We start from the raw sequence: 20,516 nt of genomic DNA, 5'->3' as shown, positions 1-20,516 counted from the left end.
TTGACACAGGGTGCAGGGACCTCAGTCTCCCAGCATCCCCAACATTCCCTGGAAAAGGACTCTAACGGGCCAGCCTGGATCATGTGCTCTTGAGTGGAGTGTGGCTGACAGGGCCGTCTTGATTGATAGTCCCTCCTGTAGTGGAGAATGGGGATTCTGGTTCTGAAACAAGGGAGAAGAGATGCTGAGCAGGCCAGAGCAACCTTATTCACAGCATTTGCCTATTTTTCTACCTGATTAGAGAGAGAAATGCTGCTTAGATGAGTGACGCCCTTCCACGTGCTGTTTTTCTCCTTAGGTATTAGTCACCTCCTTTTCCTCCTACTCTAGAAAATAAGTCTTGATACAGATGACTGGGGATGAACTTATTATTCACATAACCTTATACCCACTATGATTCAAAAAGACAGTCCTGCACTTTGAGAGGCCAAAGTGGGAGAGCCCAGGAGTTTGAGACCAGCCTGGGCGACATAGCAAGACCCCATCTTTACAAAAAATGAACAAAATTAGCTGGGAATGGTGGCATGCACCTGTAGTCCCAGCTACTTTGGAGGCTGAGTTGGGAGGATCGCTTGAGCCCAGGAGGTTGGGGCTGCGGTGTACTGAAATTGTGCCACTGCACTCCTGCTTGGGTGACAGAGCGAGACCCTGTATCAAAGAGGGGGAAAAAAAAGACAGTCCTTTGCAAATGTACTTCTGTCATTAGTAGCAACAAGCATGGCACATCTTACTGTTGCTTGGGGACAAGTCCTGGAGTGGAGACCTCTGCTGTTGGATCCATATTATTAGGATAAGTATGTTGACACAGTTTTTGACACAAGCCTACTTATTCAGATCACATTTGAGGGTCTCCCAACAGCCAGGCCCTAGAGTTCCAACTATGAACAAGATCAAAAAATTTCTCTTCATAGGGAGCTCAACTTTCTAATGGAGGAGATGGACAGAAAGCTTAGGAACAATTTTTAGCACTTTAGGTATTGAATGCCATACAGAAAAAAAAATGGGGTCATGGGCCTATTGTTCAGTGTGGTAGCCACAAGCCATGGGTGGCTATTTAAAGTAAAAGTAATTAAAATGAAATAAAAGTAAAAAATCAGTTCTTCAGTCTGGTGACCTTTCACATGCTCAGTGACCACACGTGGCTGGTGGCTGTTGTATCAGACAGTGCAGATGCAGAACATGCCAATCATCATACAAAGTGCTGTCGGATGGGGCTGGGCTTGGCAGTGCCGGAAAGGTACAGGAGGGTGTGTTTAGGAAAGGTCTTCCTGTGGAGCCAGCATTTGTGCTAAGACCTGAAGCCACCCGTACCAACGTCTTGGGGGAATAGGCTTCCAGGCAGGATGAACAGTAAAGGCAAACACTCTGAAATGGTAATGAGCTTTGTCTATTTGAAGATCCAAAGACGGCCTGTGCATCTGAATGAGTAGGAGAGACAGGAAAGAGCTAGATCAAGCATGACCTTGGTTAATCCATACCAATGGGATGGGTTGCTTAAGCAAGGTAGTTTCATTTCATTTTGAAAGGATCATTCTGGCTGCTACGGGGCAGAGGGAAGCAAGGGTAGAAGGAGCACATAGGAGGCCTTCAGAAACCAACTGATGAATGAAAGAACTGATGAAAGGCCCTGCCAGGCTGGGGTATCCATTAGGCTGATGTCTTCTTATGAGGGCTTTTTGGGTCATGATGGAGCCCTCAGGGGGTTCCTAGCTACCTTATGAAACCCCCCCATCATGGCATTAGACTGAACAGCAGCCTGACTAGCCTCACAAGAGCCCAGGCCCTTGGACTCTACACAGTTTCCCTAACAGTTCGTACTGACTCTAGGTCATAGCTTGGCTTACTAATGGCTGCCCTTAGCCCCTCTGAGCTCCTGCCGTGTCCTCAGGCCACTGTAGGACATTGCTGAGCTGAGACTCTCCCTTCTCTCTTTCTTCACATTCCTTCAACAGTCTCTACTGAGTACCTGTTCTGTACTGTGTATTGTATTAGATACTGAGATTACAGTGGCACAGGAAGAAACAGCTATGCTTCCTGCAAACATGTATCTCACACTGTAGAGTAGAGGCCCTATCAAATGAGTAATCACTCAGATAAGTGTGTGATGACCCCTGGGATAAGTACTATATGGGACAGGCTCGTGAGGCTCCAAGATCCCGAGTCAAGGAGTTCAGAGGCAGCTGCCCTGGGCACATGATAACTGAGCTGAATCCAAGGAGCAACCAGGATTGTGTGAGCAGAAGGTGGAGCAGGTGTCCTGGGCAGGGAGACTAGCATGGACAGAGACCACATGCATAGAGAATCATGGTGCATTGGAGCTACCAGCAGAAACCAGGGAGGCTGAAAGGAGGGGACAGAGGGGAGGTGATGCTGGTGTGGCTGGCCAGGAGGGTAGAGGCCAGAGTGGGCAGGGCCTAGTCTGCCATGCTAAGGATCTTGTCTTGTGTCCTAAGAGCAGTGAAAAGTCCCTGAAGGATTGCATGCAGGGAGATGGCCCACTCAGGTTGGTATTTCTGGAAGCTCACTCTGCCATAAAGAGATGATACTGAGGGGCTCAAAGTGGGTGCTGAGGGATCAGATGTGGGAGATGACTGTGTCTTCACCCTGCCTTTCAGCATTTCCCTCTGTCCTCTGCCTGTCAGCCAGCTCCACTGCAACAATGACTGCTGCCATTTTTGGAACCCTTGTAGGTAGGACCACATGAACTTGCTGGTATTCAACACTTTTTAACCCACAAAAGGGTAGTTTTATACAGTTCAATCTAATATTGTGTGCCAGGCACCGAACTGAGTGCTTTTGACTCTTTCTCCATTTATTCCTCTAGGAAACTTAACTATAATATGGGTGGTTATAAACCCATTTGATGGATGCGGAGCTGAGAGGCTGTAGATAAGGAGCAGAGCTGGGGTTGGAACTCAGTGTACTGGAGTTAAACACTTCACTCCATGGCCTTTAGAGTGAAATGCCCAGTGGCCGGCTAGGCCTGCAGAAAGCTGCACTGGAAGGCCTTCGTAAGTGGCTTGTTAAGTAGGTCATTAATACTTGTATTTGAATTTCCTCAGGCTGGAGATTCCAGATGGCTGGGAGAGGGATATTCATTATCTTTTTTTTTTTCTTAAAGGAACTGTGACACTTGGGGGATTATAAATGAGTTAATGCAATGTTAATACTTAGAAATATTCTGGAACAGATCATTAAAAAAATCAATTTTCATGTATGAGGAGAAAATGAGATTATTGAGTAGTAACCAGACGGCACTAAACCTTTGGAGAGGGGCATGACTTAGTAGTAATGTATATCACTTCCCCAGAGGACACATGCGCTGGGAGCTGGGTGTTTGCTTGGCTCATGTAGAACTAGTATTCCTACTAATTTTTATTTTTTTATCTAAGTTGTAAAAAGTTGGCCATCATCCCAGAGCTGGGAAGAAGAAAACAATGAGGAAAAAAGGAGAAAACCAAAACACATTAGGAACCTGCTGCAGGCACTGTGTGCTGACTTTTGTACATTGTATCCCATTCGATCACAGAAAGACCTGAGGAAGTCCCACTTCACAGAAAGAGAAACAGTCCAAGACTTGGAAGTAAGCACCGTTCCATCCCTGCGCAACAGGCTCCCATGCCCAGGCTCTCCGGGCCACACCAGGCAGGTTCCCACTTCATGAATGGAATGCAGGGTTGAATCCAGGCAGAGGAAGGTGTCAACAGAATCAGGAGGTCCACCTAATTCTTCCCCTGGCTTGATCTAACTTGCCAGGGAGAGAGTGGGAAGGCTCTTCCTAGCTGGAGGTAAAACACAAAAATGTTTCCCTAAATGGTACAGACAAAGACAGCCATGTCTGTTCACTCATCCTCACGCCTTTCACTGAGGACCTCCGGGCACTGTGCCTGGTGCCAGGACTGTGGAGGTGAGAAAGGCACCTCCACAGATGCTGGGAAGGACAGATGCTCTGGGAAACCAGGGATGCATAGGTGGCTGCCTGTCCTTAGGGAGCTCACCAGTGGAGTGAATACCATGAAGGAAAGGTCCAAAAAACCCACCAATTTCCCCCGTGGGGAGAAGAGTTCAGAGGAAGCGGGGTTGCTGGGAAGGGGGAAGGCTTCAGGGAGAGTGGGAGACCCTTGAGCCCTGCAGGTGTGATGGAGCCCATCACTATGGATTCCTGGTACTGAGTTCTTTCTTCTCTTCCCTGTACTGGATTCTGTGGTAGGAGCTGGGCATACAGCTGTGAAGGAGTTCACAGTTACTCCACTTTACGGATGAGGAGACTGAGGCATGTATAAGGAATATATACATATCTCATTATCCTATCTATATTCTATATTCTCTCTCTCTCTCTCTCTCCTATTGGTTCTGTTTCTTTGGAGAACCTTGACTAATAGTCACTTACTGAGTGGGCACTGGCTTTGCTGATGATCATGTATTCTAGATCTATCTGCCAGGCTGGATTTTAGGAGTAGGACTTGTTCTTCGGTTCAGTGGTGCATCACTGTGAGAGAAGCTCAGGTGCACCTCTTAGGGAGTTTGCAGCCAATTGGCTCTACAGCACGAATACAGGAAACAATGCGAGAAGCTGCAGGAAGAATTTAATTTCCACGTCAAAATGTGTGGAGCAGACTGCTTGCCTAGGAAACAAGCCCTTTGCGGTGGCACCTTGCATTTTTGTTATGCAACTTACCCTGCAGGAAAGGGAAGGAGAAGCCACCCTTGAAAACACGGTGTCTTAGCCTGGGCTGCACATTGAACTCACTTGGGGAGACTGAAAGAATCCTGCTGCTTGGACCCCCGTCCAGGGATTCAGAGTTTGTTGTTCTGAAATTTGGCCAGAGTTGAGAAGCACTGTCTTAGGACACCGACTTCTGAGATTAGGTGCTCTCACCTGGAAAGAGGGAACCAGAGCAGGGTTCAGGAAATGAGGGCTTGCTGGCCATATCCTGGTAGCGGCCTGTTTTTATAAATAAAGTTTTATTGGAACACAGCCACACCCATTTTTAAAATGTATTACATTTGGCTGTTTTTACTAAAACAGTAAAACTGAATGTTGCAACACAGACTGTCTGGCCTGTAAAACCTAAAATATTTACTATCTGGGTGGTTCTTTGTAGAAAAAATTTGCCAGCCTCTAAACTGGAGAGTAATGTGTTTCGGAGGATGTAGGTGGTGTGGGAGAGGCTGGGCCACCAGTGAGAAGGTAGCACCCTTTCCTCTGGTTGAGACATAGACTCAGAAACTTTCTCAACACACACAGGCAGTCACTGCCAGCCCACCAGGAAGGACATTCAAACGGAGCCTTTTTGCTGTCTAGGAGTTCTTCCTGTAGAATCTGAAGCTTTGCTCTACATGGCGACTGGAGCCTAGATGAACTGGTGATTAGGTCAGAGCTGCTGGATTCTACAGGGGCAGAGGGCTGGAGCAGTGGATTCCTTTCTCCAGTGGCACCTCTATCAGAACTGAAAATTACCACTTTCTGTGACAGTGGCATTAAAGGAGAGAAGCTCTGTAGGCAAGATGGATGCCCAGGTGGCCCTTAGGGAAGCTGCAGAACTGTCAAGGTATCACAAAGGCAGGAACCTTGTTCTCTTCTTCTATGGTGATGGCACAGACTACCAATTCTGGACACTTCTGGAGTTACCTTTACCCTACTACTCTGGACTGACTCCTCTGTCCAAATTTGTGACAGAGGCCGTGCAATGATAGGACCATGGCCTCCTACAGCTTTCCCTTACCCCGGGCTATAGGAGCCATTACTTACAGCATGAGCTTCCTCACCTCTGAGCAGCTTTCCCAGGCCTCACCCGGCCTGAAGAGTTGATTGTGGAGGCAGTTCTGTGGAGTGCAGGTCTTGTGAGAGGCCTGCGGATCAAATGGATTTTGACACTTTCATTTGGTCAGTCCACCAGCAACTGATTACCAGTTGTCACCGCACCAGGGACTGGGAATACAGCAGGGAGCAAACACAGACATGGTTCCTGAAGTTGTAAAACTTGTGTCATGGGGCAGTTGTGTATGGATAAAGGAATCACACAAGCACCGGTAAAGTGAGCCTCATGTTGCTGAAATGGATAGCTACATGCTACATTTTGGGAGTGCTCCATGTGACCCCAAACCCCAGATATTCAAAGTGTACATCATACATTCTCAGAAAGAGTTAAAGACTCTGATAAGTCCTTCTATGAATAAACCTCTTTGCCTTTCCTTAAACTCAGCTCTCCCTGTATTTGCCAAACTTTGTTTATTGAAAAGGAAAAAAACCTGTTTCCTTGTGAGTATGCTGTAGAACGACTTCCTGTTGTACAGCTCATTCTCTGGACATGCTGCACCTGGGGCTGCATGGAGGGAGCCCAGAGAGAATGAAATGCGCAGAGAGAATATGCTACTTTAATTTCCATTTACATTTAATGTCATTTTTGTAGTTTCTTTTATTAAGACAATGGCAGGTGGTACATATGAGTTTTAAATAAATACGTATGTGGGAGATAATTGCTCAAAACTTTTTGTTTGTTTGTTTGTTTTTTTGGAGACGGAATCTGGCTCTGTCACCCAGGCTGGAGTGCAATGGCGCTATCTCGGCTCACTGCAACCTCCGCCTCCCGGGTTCAAGCAATTTTCCTGCGAGTAGGGAGGGACTACAGGTGCCTGCTGCCACGCCTGGCTAATTTTTGTATTTTAGTAGAGACAGGGTTTCACCATGTTGCCCAGGCTGGTCTTGAACTCCAGAGCTCAGGCAATCCACCCCTCTCGACCTCCCAAAGTGTAGGATTCTAGGCGTGAGCCACTGCGCATGGCCTCAAGAACCTTTTAGTGAAAGGAATGCTTGATCAAAAATGTTTGGAATCCCTGGTCCAGAAAACAATGTCCAGGTGCTTATTCCAGTATTCAGGACCTTCTCTGCCCTGGCCTCACCTATTTTTGTCTCTGAACTCCCCATTACCACCCTTTCATTCAGCCAATCTGAGATACGTCCTATTCCCTTCCCTAGTTACCAGCTCCTGTGCCTTAACTTCTCCTGTCTCCCTCCTTATCTTGGCATGTCCTAGTCCTCCAATTTTCAAGGCCCAGCCTTGTGCATCTTTGCTGAAAATCCTTTCCAGTCAGAGAAGTTTTTTTTTTTTTTTTTTTTTTTTTTGAGATGGAGTCTGGCTCTGTCGCCCAGGCTGGAGTGCAGTGGCCGGATCTCAGCTCACTGCAAGCTCCGCCTCCCAGGTTTAAGTCATTCTCCTGCCTCCGGAGTAGCTGGGACTACAGGCGCCCACCACCTCGCCCGGCTAGTTTTTTGTACTTTTTAGTAGAGACGGGGTTTCACCGTGTTAGCCAGAAGTTTTTAATACTTTCTATCCCTTGAATATCTCCCAGCATCCTGCTGCCTGGGTTGACCAACTACAGCCTGAAGGCCAAATCATTTTTGCAACTTTGTAATTTTCTGGTAAATGACTGGAGCACAGCCAGGCCTGTTTGCTTATGTATTATCTATGGCAGCTGTCATGCCACAACAGTACAGGTGAAGAGCTGCAACAAAGACTCTGAAGCCCAAAATATTTACTGTCTGACCCTTGACAGAAAAAGTTTGCTGGCCCCTGCCCTATTTACTTTTGAATACTTACTCATTGAACCACCTTCTGAGCCTGGGCCTGGGCCAGTATCTGGTGAACAGTATACCCAGTACTTTGTCTCTGGTATTTTATATGCCACATTTTGTGCCCCTGGATTAGTTCTGTTGTGCCCCCATCACACTTAGTAGGTCATCAGACACACCCACAAAAGAATTAAATTTACTCCGATGCCATGGGGAACAAGGATTCAGAAATACTGAGGTGACTTGGACTAAACACGTCTTTTCCTGCATTGATCATATGGACAAAACCACTGAGCCTCATAATTAGAGCAATGCATTCCAAGGACTGAGAAATAATTCTTCTTGTTTGTACTGAATCAGCCTTTTCAAAATCAATACAGAACAGACAAATGGGTTTGGGGAGGAGAAGCAGAACACACAATCATCCCTGGTAAATGATGAGCGCCATTGAGCAAAATCATGCTTAGGCTTTCATCCCTATTTCATTTGCATTCTGGGCAGCACAGATTATTCAATTAAATGGCAGTTTTGAAGCTGCTTTCAGAGAGCCTGTGCGTGAACCATTATTGCATTGTTCTTTGTCAAGCAGGCTGAGGCTTCATTTTGCTATTTTAAATAACTTCCAGTTCTATGAAACGATGGAGTGAAGGCTTGAGTTTGGAAAAGGTAGATAATCTGCGAAGCGCTTGGGTCTATGGAAGATTAAGACTTCCTTTAACAGGGTGCTGGATTAGTTCATTTTCACACTGCTATAAAGAATACCTGAGGCTGGGTAATTTATAAAAGAAAGTGGTTTAATTGACTCACAGTTCCACATGGCTGGGGAGGCCTCAGGAAACTTACAATCATGGCAGAAGGGGAAGCAGGCCCGTCTTACATGGTGGCAGGCGAGAGGGAGAGGGAGACAGAGAGCAAGCATGAAGGGGTACACTTACCAAACATCTAGATCTCATGAGAATTCACTCCCTGTCATGAGAACAGCAGGGGAAACTGCCCCCATGATCCAATAGCCTCCCACCAGGTCTCTCCCTCAACACCTGTGAATTACAATTTGGATTACAGTTCGAGATTTGGGTGGGGACGTAGAGCCAAACCATATCAGGTGCTGTGGGAAGAAGTGCTGCTGATATGTTTCCCAGAAAGCAGACTACTTAAAAGAAGGGGTCCTTCCCATTGGCATTGAGCGGTTCATGGGCTGGTCAAGGTATTTCTGCACAGTAAGGAGTGCCATTGATTGGTCTTTCAGCAGAAAAGTTTGATTTCTTTTGTTTCTGGGTGACATCTTGCAGTGAATTTTGCTTTAAAAAATGGTTAGGGATAGAATTTATTAACTTATGTTCTGTTTCTGCAAACTTTTTGAATTAATCAAAAAGAATTGAAAGGTCTTTTTTGACTTTATTTTTATTGAGGCATGAATTTCTATATGGAAGAATGCACAATTCTTTAGCATGCAATTCAATGAGTACTGACAAATGAATACATCTGAGTAACCCATGCATCACTGAGATAGGGAAATTTGGCCAGGTGCAATGGCTCACACCTGTAATCCTAGCACTTTGGGAGGCTGAGGAAGGCAGATCACTTGAGGCCAAGAGTTCAAAACCAGCCTAGCCAACATGGTGAAACCCCATCTCTACTAAAAATACAAAAATTAGCAGGGCGTGGTGGTGCACACTTGTAATCCCAGCCACTTGGGAAGGTAAGGTAGGAGAATCACTTGAACCCAGGAGGCAGAGGATTCAGTGAGCCAAGATCAGGCCACTGCATTCCAGCCTGGGTGATAGAGTGAGACTCCATCTCAAAGCAAACAAACAGACAAACAAACAACAAGATAGGGAAATTTCCAGGACGCCAGGAAGCTCTCTTGTGTACCTCTCTAGTTGACTCTCACTGTCCCTCCCAGAAGCAACTCCTGAGTGCCATCACTATTGAATGATAATTTTGCCTGTATTAGAACTTCATATGTATGGAATCATGCATATGTATTCTTTTGTCTCTGGTTTCTTTTACTCAGAGTGTTTGTGAGATTCATTTATCTTTTGAATATATCAGTAAGTAGTAATCCATTACATGAATATGTCACAGATTTGTTAATTCTTTTACCTGTTAATGGATATTTGGGTTATTTCTAGTTTGGGGCTATTATGAATGGGGTTTCCATGAATATTCCCACAAATATTTTTGTGGGCATATGTTCTCATTTCCCTTAGGTAAATACCTAGGAGTGGAATTGCTGGGTCGTATGGTAGATATATGTTTAACTTTATAAGAAGCTGCAAAATGTTTTTCCGAAGTGTTCGTACCATTTTATATTTCCACAAGCAATATATGAGATTTTTGGTTGTTCCACATCCTTGGCAATGTTTAATATTACCAGAGTTTTTAATGTTAGCACTTCTAGTAGATATAAAATGGCATCTGATTGGAATTTTATTTTGTACTTCCCTGATGACTAATGACATTGAACGCATGTTGGTCTGCAGATTGACCATTCACATACTTTCCTTTGTAAAGTGTCTGTTCAAATCTTTTGCCCATATTGTGATTAATATTTTCAGTTGAGTTACAGGAGTTTTTTACATATTTTGGGCACAGGTCATTTTTCAGGTGTGTATATTACGAATACTTTTTCCTGCACAGTGGCTTTCATTTTTGTTTCATTACTGGTGAATTTGATGACCAGAAGTTTTGAGTTTTCATAAATTCCAAATTATTCATTTTTAAAATGCTAAGTACCTTCTATGTAGCCTAAGAAATCAAACAAAACTCCAGGAAGTAAACAAAACTCCAGGAAAGTAAACAAAAATATACTTTCCTTTTGTTCTAGAAATATTACAGATTTAGGTTTTACATTTAAGTCTATCATCCATCTCAAATTCATATGTGTATGATGTGAGTTAGAGAATGTAGTTTTTAGTCATTTGTTTCAGCACAGTTTGTTGAAAATACTGTCCCCACTGAATTACCTAAGCACCTATTGGATGTCAATTGACTGTATATGTGCAGCTTTATTTCTGGACTCTCTTTTGTTTCAGTGATCTGTTTGTGTATTCTAATGCTAATACCATACTACTTTGATTAATTTGATTTAGAGGAAGGCCTAAAATCAGAAAATGTGAGTCCTTGGGCTTTTTTCTTCTTTTTAAAAATTCTTTTGAAAATCGAGGTTTGTTTTATTTATATGTAAAATTTAAAATCAGCTTTTCAATTTCTATTAAAAAGTCTTATATATGTTTTGATTGGGATTTCATTGAATTTATAGATCACTTTGGGAAGAATTTGCATCATAAAATAGAATTCTCCAATTTTTGAGCAAGCTATTTCTCTCCATTTATATAAGTCTTCTTTAAGTTTATACAGAAATATTTTGTGGTTTTTAGTACTTTGTAGTATACAGGCATTGCGCATAGTTTAATATACACCTATTGTAGTTTAATTTATACCTATGTTATTCTATGCTCTCATAAATGCTATTATTTTCAACTTCAATTTCCAACTGTTTTATGTTAGTATGTTGAAATAAAATGGATTTTGTGTATTTATTTTGTATACTGTGAACTTGTTAACTCACTTTTAAGTTATATTATGTGAATTCCTTAGGATTTTCTATATAGACAAAATCTATATGGAAAAGTAAAGATAGGTTTTTTTCCATTTTCAATACCTATGGCTTTTATTTATTTATTTGTCTTACAGTATTTGCCAGGACCACCATTACAGTATTGAATAGAAGTGGTAAGACCACCTTGCCTTGCTCCTGATCTTAGGAAGAAAACATTCAGTGCTTCATTATCAGTATAATGTCAGATACAGGTTTTTTTGTAAATGCTTTTCATTAGGTTGAAGATATTTTTCCTTATTTCAAATTTCCTGAGGGTTTTTATGATTAACAAAAATTGAATTTTATCACATGCTTATTCCTTATCTATTTGATGATATGATTTTTCTTCTTTGTTCTGTTGATGTGGTGAATTATGTTGATTAATCAAATATTAAACCAACCTGGAATTCCTGGGATTAATACTATTTGGTCATGATGTATTATCCTTTTATTTATAGGTGGATTTGATTTAAAATTTTGTTAAGATTTTTGTATCTAGGCTTATGAGGGATATTGGCATATAGTTTTTTTCTTTTTCTTTTTCTTTTTTTTTAATGTTCTTGTTTGGTTTGGTGTCAAGGTTAGGCTACCCTCATTAAATTAGATGGGAAGTATTCTCTCCTCTAATTTTCCAAAAGAGTCTATATAAAGATTGTTTTTATTTTTTCTCATATATTTGATAGAATCCATCAGTTAAGACATGTGAACCTAGAGTTATTTGTTTGTTTTATCATGGCTATTAATAGTGAAATATTTCTAGGACCAGTTATATTTTGTATTTCTTCTTGTGTCTGTTTTAATAATTTCTGTTTCCCAAGGAGTTTGACATTTAACCTACGTTATTGAACTTATTGGCATAAAGTTGTTTGTAATATTCCTTTATCCTTTCATTGTCTGCAAGATCTAGAGTAATGTTTCCTCTTTCATCCCAGATACTGGTATTTTCTGCTTTCTTTCTTTTTTTCTTAATCAGTCTAACTAGAATTTCATAATTTTGTTAATTATTTAAAGAACCAAATTTTGGTATTATTTATTTTTTCCTGTTATTTGTTTTGTTTTAAATTTCTGTACTTACCTCTATTACTTTATTCCTTCTTTTAACATTGGGTTTCATTTATTCATCTTTTTAATACCTTGTTAAGGTAGAATCTTAAGGTAGACTATCTTGAAATTTTTTTCTTTTTATATTATAAGCTTTTAAATGTGTAACTTTTTCTCTAAGCTCTGCTTTAGCTGCATCTCATAAATATTGTATGTTGTTTTCATTATGATTAATTTCAAAACATTTTCCAATTTCCCATGTCATTTTTTCCTTGACATATGTATTATTAATAAGCATTTTGTTTAATATCCACATCTTTAGACCATTTCCAGGTATCATCTTTTATTAAAATCTAGATATCAGTGATATTTTTCATATCAATATCATACATTGAGTTCTAAATTTAGCCCATTATTATCAGAGAATGTAATATGTGGATTTCAGTCATTTTAAAGTCATTGAGACTTATTTGGTGGCCCAATATATGATCTAGAAAAGAATGTGTGCTCTGCAGTTGTTAGGTATGGAATTCTATAATTGTTAACTAGGTTAAGTTTGAAAGTAGTATTGCTACAGGACCAACCCCCAGTAAAATCCTGAGTGCTGAGTCTCTGTTAGACACCACTTCCAATATTTTATTACAACTCATTACTAGAAGAATTAAGTATAATCTGTGTGATTGCGCTGGGGCAGAACTCTTGGAAGCTTGCACCTGAATTCCTTAGGACTTTGCCTTGTGTACCCCTTCCCTTTGTTAATTTTTATTTGGATCGTTATGCTATAATAATCTTTAAAAAGAATAAACTTTTGGTTTCATTGATTCTACTGATTTTCTGTTTTTAATTTCATTGGTTTCTGCTTTGCAAAATAAAAAATATACATTTTTTTCTGCTTACTTTAGATTTGATATGCTCTTCTTTTTCTAGTTTCCTAAAGTAAAAGCTTAGATGATTGCTTCTAGATCTTCTTTTCTCTTCTGATACATGTGTTCAGTGCTATAAATTTACCTGTAAGCTTTGCTTTTGCTACATCCCACACCTTTTGATAGGCTGTATTTTAATTTAAATTTTAGAAAAATATCTTGAGAATTCTTTTGAAAGTATGTTGTCTAATCTCCAAATATTTTGGGATTTTTTTTTCAGCTATCTTTTTTTGTTATTGATTTCTAGTTTAATTTCATTGTAGTCTGAGAGCAGACACTGTATGATTTCCGTTCTTTTAAGTTTGTGAAGATGTGTTTTAGGGCCCCTAATGTGGTCTATCTTGAATGTTCCAAGCAAGCATCTTTACATGCTTAAGAAGAATGTGTATTCTGCTCTTGTTGGATGAAGTATTCTGTAAATGTAAATTAGATCTAATTGATGGTGTTGTTCTTTTCAACTATATTCTTACCAATGTTTTGTCTCCTGAGTCTGTCAATTACTGATACAGGGGCATGTAAGTCTTTAACTATGATAGCTAGTTCATCTGTTTCTCCTTGCAGTTATATCAGTCTTTGTTTCATGTATTTTAACACTCTGCTGTTAGATGCATACTACATTAAGGATTGCTTTGTCTTCTTAGAGAATTGACCTCTTTATCATTAAGTAATGCCTGCCCATCTTATTCCTTGATAATTTTCCCTGCTCTGAAGTCTTTTTTGTCTGAAATTAAACCAACTACCCTCACTTTCTTTTGATTAATGTTAGCATGGTATATCTTTCTTCTTCTCTTTACTTTTAATATGTCTGTGTCTTTATGTTTAAAGTGGGCTTCTTATGGACAAAATATAGTTAGGTCTTGTATTTTAATCTACTCTGACAGCCTATGTCTTTTGATTGACGTATTTATACCATGCACATTCAAGGTGATTATTGATGTAGTTGGATTTATATGTACCATATTTGTAACAGTTTTCTATTCACTACCCCAGGTCGCTCACCGGCGCGCTGTCTCCCCTTTCTTTCCTTCTTTCCTTCCTTCCTTCCTTCCTTCCTTCCTTCCTTCCTTCCTTCCTTCCTTCCTTCCTTCCTCCCTCCCTCCCTCCCTCCCTCCCTCCTCTCTTACTTTTCTTTCTTCTACTCTTTTTCTGCCTTCTCTAGTTTTAATTGAACATATTATGTGACTTAATTTTCTCTCCTCTCTTAGAATATAAATTATGCTTCCTTTTACAGTTATTTCAGTAGTTGCCTTAAAGTTTGCAGTATGCATTTACAACTTATTTAAGTTCACTTCAAATAACCGTACACTACTTCATGTGTAGTGCGGGTATCTTATAACTGAGTGTCTTGGCCCATTTGTGCTGCTACAACAGAATACCTGAGACTTTATAAATTCTTCTTAATTTATAAAGAAAAGAAATTTATTTTCTCACAATTCTGGAGGCTGGAAAGCCCAAGATCAAGGTGCTGGCGTGTTTGGTGTCTGGTGTGGGCTGCTCTGCTTCCAATATGGTGCACTGATACTGCATCCTCTTTAAGGGAAGAGTGTTGTTTCCTCACTTGGTAGAAGATAGAATGGCAAAAGGGACAGACCTTCTGTCTCAATCCCTTTTATAAGGACATCTAATCCTATTCATGAGGGAGGAGCCCTCATGGCCTATTCATCTCTTAATGACCACACCACTTACTATGGTCACATTGGAACACCTGAATTTTGGAGGGAACACATTCAAATCATAGTACAGAGTATCCCATATTCCTCCCTCCAGTTTCTTATAACACTGCTATTATTCATTTCACTTGTCCATAGACAGTAATGTATTGAACAAGCTGTTATATGTTAGATTAGTTAAGAATAACAAAATATCTACCTTCATTTATTCCTGCTCTAATACTTTTTTTTTTAATATATATAAGACACGTCTCACTCTGTCACCTAGGCTAGAGGGCATTGGCACAACAATCATGACTCAGGCTCTAGTGATCCTCCTGGTTCAGCCTGCTAAGTAGCTGGGACTACAGGCGAGTGCCACCACGCCCGACTAATTTGCCCAACTAATTTTTTTTTTTTTTTTTGTAGAGACAGAATTTTACCATGTTGCCCAGGCTGGTTTTGAACTCCTGGGCTCAAGCAATCCTCCTGCCTTGGTTTCCCAAAGTTCTGGGATTACAAGTGTGAGCCACTGTGCCTGGCCAAACACTTCCTTTCTTATTGCAGATGACAATTTCTAAACTGGCAACAGATTCCTTCATTTTTGTTTGACTGAGAAGGTCTTTATTTCTCCTTTACTTGTGAAGGGTAATTTCATGGGATACAGAATTCTAGATCGGTGGTTCTTTCTTTGAACACTTTTTAAGTGTTTCACTCCATTCTCTTCTTGCCTGCATGGCTTCTGAAGAGAAGTCTGATGTAATCATTATCCCTGTTCCCCTACAGGTAAGACTATCCCACCCTCTTTCTGGCTTCTTTCAAGATTTTCTCTTTTTCTTTGATTTTATACAGTTTGAATATGATATGTGTAGATGTAAATCTTTGTAATATTAATTGCGTTCAGTATTCTCTGAACTTCCTTGATCTGTAGCTTGATTTTTGTCATTAATTTTGGAAAATACTCAGCCATTGTTATTTCAAATATTTCAGTTTCCATTCTTCTCAGTCTGGTATCCCATTACACATATGTTACACCTTTTGTGATTGTCTCACAATTCTTGGATATTATGTTCCCTTTTTATTTTCTCTTCTTTTTGCATTTCTTTTTGGGGAGTTTCTTTTGACACATCTTCATCCTCTGTGATTATTTCCTTCACTGTGTCCAGTCTACTAATGAACCAGCAAAGGTATTCTTCATTTCTGTTATAATGTTTTTGATTTCTAGTGTTTCACATTGATTCTTTCATAGAATATCCACCTCCCTGCTTATATTACCCATCTGTTCTTGCATGTTATCCACTTTTTCCATTAGCCTCTGGAGCATATTAATTGTAGTTATTTTAAGGTTCTGCTCTGTTAATTCCACTCACACCTGCCATTGGCCATCTCGTGAAGTAGATTTAAGCACAGACTCAAGATAGATTGCCTGTATTTGAATTCTGGCTCTCCTTATCAGCTGTATAATTTTTTTGCAGGATGCATAAATTCTCTATTCCTAAGTGTCCTCATTTGTGAAGTAGGAATACTCATAAAATCCACCTCATAACATTGGTAGGTGAATCAAATGAGTTAACACATGAAAAGCACTTAGAGTAATTTCTGACACGAAGTCAGCCTTCTGTATATGTGAGATGGTGATGATATAGCCATTTGTAAATCATGCCAGCACACTCCCATTTGAGGGCTTTCCCCTTGCTCTTCTTTCTTGGATGCTTCCCTGATGCTCACACCACTGGATTTCTCCCCTTGTTTAATCTCTATGTGAGTGTTGCCATTGCAGTGAGACCTTCTCAAATGCCATGTATAAACACACAGTCCTTCTGAAGTTGCTAATCCCCTTACCCTGCTGTATTATTTTTCCACAGCAAGGATGATGATCTGACATATATTTACCGGTTATTTTTTTGTTGTTGTTGATTTTCAGCCTCCTTCAACTTGATATAGGCTGCATAAAGGCAGGGTCTCTCTTCAAAATTTAAAGAATTAAAATGTTTTTAGGGCAGTTTTCTCTAGATGCACATAAGGAAGTACTGTGTTGCCCGTTAACATTTATGTTTTCTAGGAATATTTAGTGACATTGGAAAATATGTATATAATGCTATCTCACCTATGCAAAAGCAGCCGTGGACAGTACATAAGACATAAAAAGATTATGTGAGCAGGTCAGGGTCCACAGTGTAGGGGATGGCACATGGCCTGTGCCCAGGTCTAAGTGAGTTCACAGCCCTCTTCCCTAAGCCACATGTAATGTTTGTTGACTTTGTCTTTCAGTATGAATACTTCAATGCTGTGCTGATAAATGAAAGGGACAAAGACGGGAATTTTTTGGAGCTGGGAAAAGAATTCATCTTAGCCCCAAATGACCATTTTAATAATTTGCCTGTGAACATCAGTCTAAGTGACGTCCAAGTACCAACGAACATGTACAACAAAGGTAAGACCCCCAGCCGCTGCTTCTTTTAGAAGGTGAAGAGTCAGGGGGTTGAGAAGCAGGGGCTGACTGGTTTGGGATATAGTTTTGTTTTGTTTCATTTTTTTGAAAAGCACAGTTATAAGCTGAGTGTGTCAGGTATCAGCTGGAGAGGTGAAGCATGTACCTGTTCTGCCTGGAGCTTCTGGGCTTGCTGTTTCTCTGGCTGGTTGTTTACATCAGGCTCTCTAACATGTAGTCCAGGGGTTGGCAGTTTCTATTAAGGACCAGATAGTAAATATCTTAGGCTTTACCAGTCATAGAGTCAGTGTTGCAACTCCTCAGCTCTGCTGTTCAGGCACAAAAGCAGCCAAATGTAAATTGTGGGCATGACTGTGTTCCAGTAAAATTTATCTACAAAAATAGATGGCTGGATGTAACCTGCAGGCTGTAGTCTGCTGACTCCTGATGTGGTGCCTTTGTTTTCTTCTTCCAATTTGTGGAATGGCATTTAAGGACTGGAGAGCTCCTAGGGGTGCAATGGAAACAGCTGCGGTCTTTTCTCAGAGTATAAAGCAACATGGACCTTAACAGAATTCCTTATTTCCAGGTTTGTGTGCCTCAAATCCAGTCTTCACATAAACTCTAGAGTTTATTTTTCCCAAAGTTCCCATCTACTGATTCCAGTTGGGATTATAGTGGCCAAGGACTGGGCTCTGACATCGGATGGACTTTGGTCAGACTGTGTGTTCTACTTTCTGGCTGTGACCTTGGGCATATCACCCCACCTTTTTAGGTCTGAATTTTCTCATCTTACAATGTGAATAATAATCGTATCTACCTCATGGGGGTGGTTGTGAGGGCTGAATGGGATGACGTTTATAAAGGGTTTAAGTTGTTTTCAGCATCTTTATCCTATTGTTATTGAGTAGTAGTTTGCTCTGCTTGGTCATACCTAAAAACCTTCTAAACAAAGAACTATCCTCCTAGAAAAATAAGCCAGAAAGTCATGGGATCTTCAAAGTAAAAAATGTGCCACATTGTTTTCCATCAAGGTTTCAAAGATATCAGGGGCCAGTTTCTATCACAACATCCAGTTTCCAGATCATACACAAGAGCTCAGTAGTCAAGAGCAAGGACTATGGGTTTTAAGTCCTGTTCTTCCTCTTGTAGGCTGTGTGATCTTAAGCAAGCAACTTTGCCTTTCTGAACCTCAGTTTCCCTATTTGTGAAATAGGGGTAATGATACTGCCTCAGAGGGTTTGTGAGAAGATATGAAATGATGGATGTGTAGCCCTTAAGACAGCAGTACCATACAGAAAGTGCACAGTGCATTTTAGCTGTCGTTGTTTTTATTGGAAAATAACATGAATACCGATTGCACTTCTGAAATGTTCTAAGTCACTATTTAAGGAGCTTGGTCAGTGATTAAAGAGATTCCAACTAACTGTCTCTGAAACATTTTTCCTATTTGTGTTCTTTGTGGTTGGATACCTAATGTCTCCTTTCCCTGGTTTACCTGTTATTCATCCTTAAGAGTCAGTGGAGGCAGTACTCCATTCATTAACTGTTCTGATAGTTATTGGGGATACTGAGGTGAATCAGATGCAGCCCCTCCCTCAAGGGGTTCACAGTTCATTTGGGGAACAGACAAATAATGAGATAATTAGAACACAGTGTATCACATATTGGCCATAGTGTGGACAGCTAGGGGGCAGTGGGAGTGCCAAGGATGGGACCTGTCTACTTGTTCACATGGGCAGGAACACAGTTCATCTTTTTGTCTTTTTTCCTCTTAGAGAAAGTGATGCCAATCTAAACAAATCCCAGAGGGCTCTGGACTGGGCCATATCCTCTACCCTACTCTTTACTTTGGACTCTTCCTTAGAAACAAATGGAACCAAGACGTAGAGGGCTGAGCTCAGCTTCGTTCAGTGGAGTTTAGTTCTCCAGAATGATCCTGTCAGCAGATGAAATCCTAAATGAAACTGTCCCTTTTTGTGCAATGTGGCCAGAAGAAAGCCATCTTCTTGGCATTAAATATATTCCCAACTGAAGATGAAAAATTAACATGATTTTACAGAGCAATTTCAGACATAAAACAATTCAGAATGATCTTTTAAAATATGATGACTGCTTCAAGGTTGCTTGAGCCATTAACACCATTATAGAGATTGAATTGCACCTCTAGCTTTCAAGGCATAATTGTGCCTTTAATGATAGTAACATGTAAGGGACCCGCACCACCGCTGATCACACAGGCTATAGAATCATGCTTGTAATGATCCCTAGACAGAATCTTCAGAGATAGTCAGATTTTTTGAGCCATGGGAGATAGATAATGATATTCAAAGTCATCCTCAGCAGCCCTCCTGGGATCTGCCCGTCACCTCTGCCCAGTCCATTGCCACCCAGCCAGGCTGCAGGGCATGGACCAGGGTCAACCAGGTGTTCTCTCTTGTCTCAGCAAGGCAGTGAATCACTGCCCAAGGGCAGAGGAGAGGCAGGGATTTCAGGCAAATTCCTGTCTCCACTCTACCTAATTCAAACCAGCTCCTAACAGCCTTTTCTTTCTTTTCAAGCTGCAGAAATATATTTTATGTTTAGAAGGCCCTCCAGCTCAGATCTAGTTATTGATGACATGTACTCAAAACAAATGCTCGGAGATTGGTCACTGGCTGTGCTGTTTTTGGGTTGGAAATCTTACCCCCAACAAAGAAAACCAATACAAGGTCATTCTCTCCTTGCTGCTTGGACTTCTGTGGGCATATACAAGGTGGTTTGATACTTGCCTAGAAGCTTCTGTGATCTATGTTCTGGGGTATCATTTTTAGTCCTAGATGAAGCTAGCTGGTAAACTCTGTTTTCTACACTCTGCTTTCTGCCTCCGTGGGTGGGCCTGGCAACTAGGCAGCTCAGCCAGGTTCGTGCTTTCCTCTTTGGCTGAGGTGCCTTTCTCTTGAGCACTGAAAGAGACTGCAGCTTCAAAGTTGGTGTTGTGGGCAAGCTGTGCCCATGGGAACTCAAAGAGGCATATTCATAGAGTCTTTAGAAATGCATCTCAGGGCCCTCAGGGTGCCTGATGCAGCAACTTTTTTATGAAACTGCTTCAGCAGATGTTTGCTGAGTGGCTGCTCTGGCATCCCCAGCCTGTGAGTCTTACTATTTCAGAGACTTTGAAGATGAATGGCTGGTACCTTTAGAGCCGTAAATGACTCTATATCCTCTATGAGTAAAGCAAGAGGCAGGATGCTTTTGTGAGAACTGCTGATGATCTGGCAGAGAATTCAGATAAAGCTGAACTCTTTTAAGGACTTTC

At 41.0% G+C, this 20,516-nt stretch overlaps 1 protein-coding gene across 4 annotated transcripts in view; it reads left to right on the top strand.

Annotated features, from left to right (window-relative positions):
- Window positions 1–20,516, top strand: part of CACNA2D3 (calcium voltage-gated channel auxiliary subunit alpha2delta 3) — a 948,786-nt gene that overhangs the window by 364,088 nt on the left and 564,182 nt on the right. For all 4 annotated transcript variants that reach the window (XM_073010036.1, XM_073010035.1, XM_073010037.1 and 1 more), the window contains one exon: window positions 17,059–17,221. In XM_073010036.1, coding sequence (XP_072866137.1) covers window positions 17,059–17,221 — 163 coding nt within the window. The remainder of the gene's footprint in view (window positions 1–17,058; window positions 17,222–20,516) is intronic.

This window comes from Chlorocebus sabaeus, chromosome 22, assembly GCF_047675955.1.
Source record: "Chlorocebus sabaeus isolate Y175 chromosome 22, mChlSab1.0.hap1, whole genome shotgun sequence".
Taxonomy (NCBI): domain Eukaryota; kingdom Metazoa; phylum Chordata; class Mammalia; order Primates; family Cercopithecidae; genus Chlorocebus; species Chlorocebus sabaeus.
This window is presented reverse-complemented; position numbering and strand designations above follow the sequence as displayed.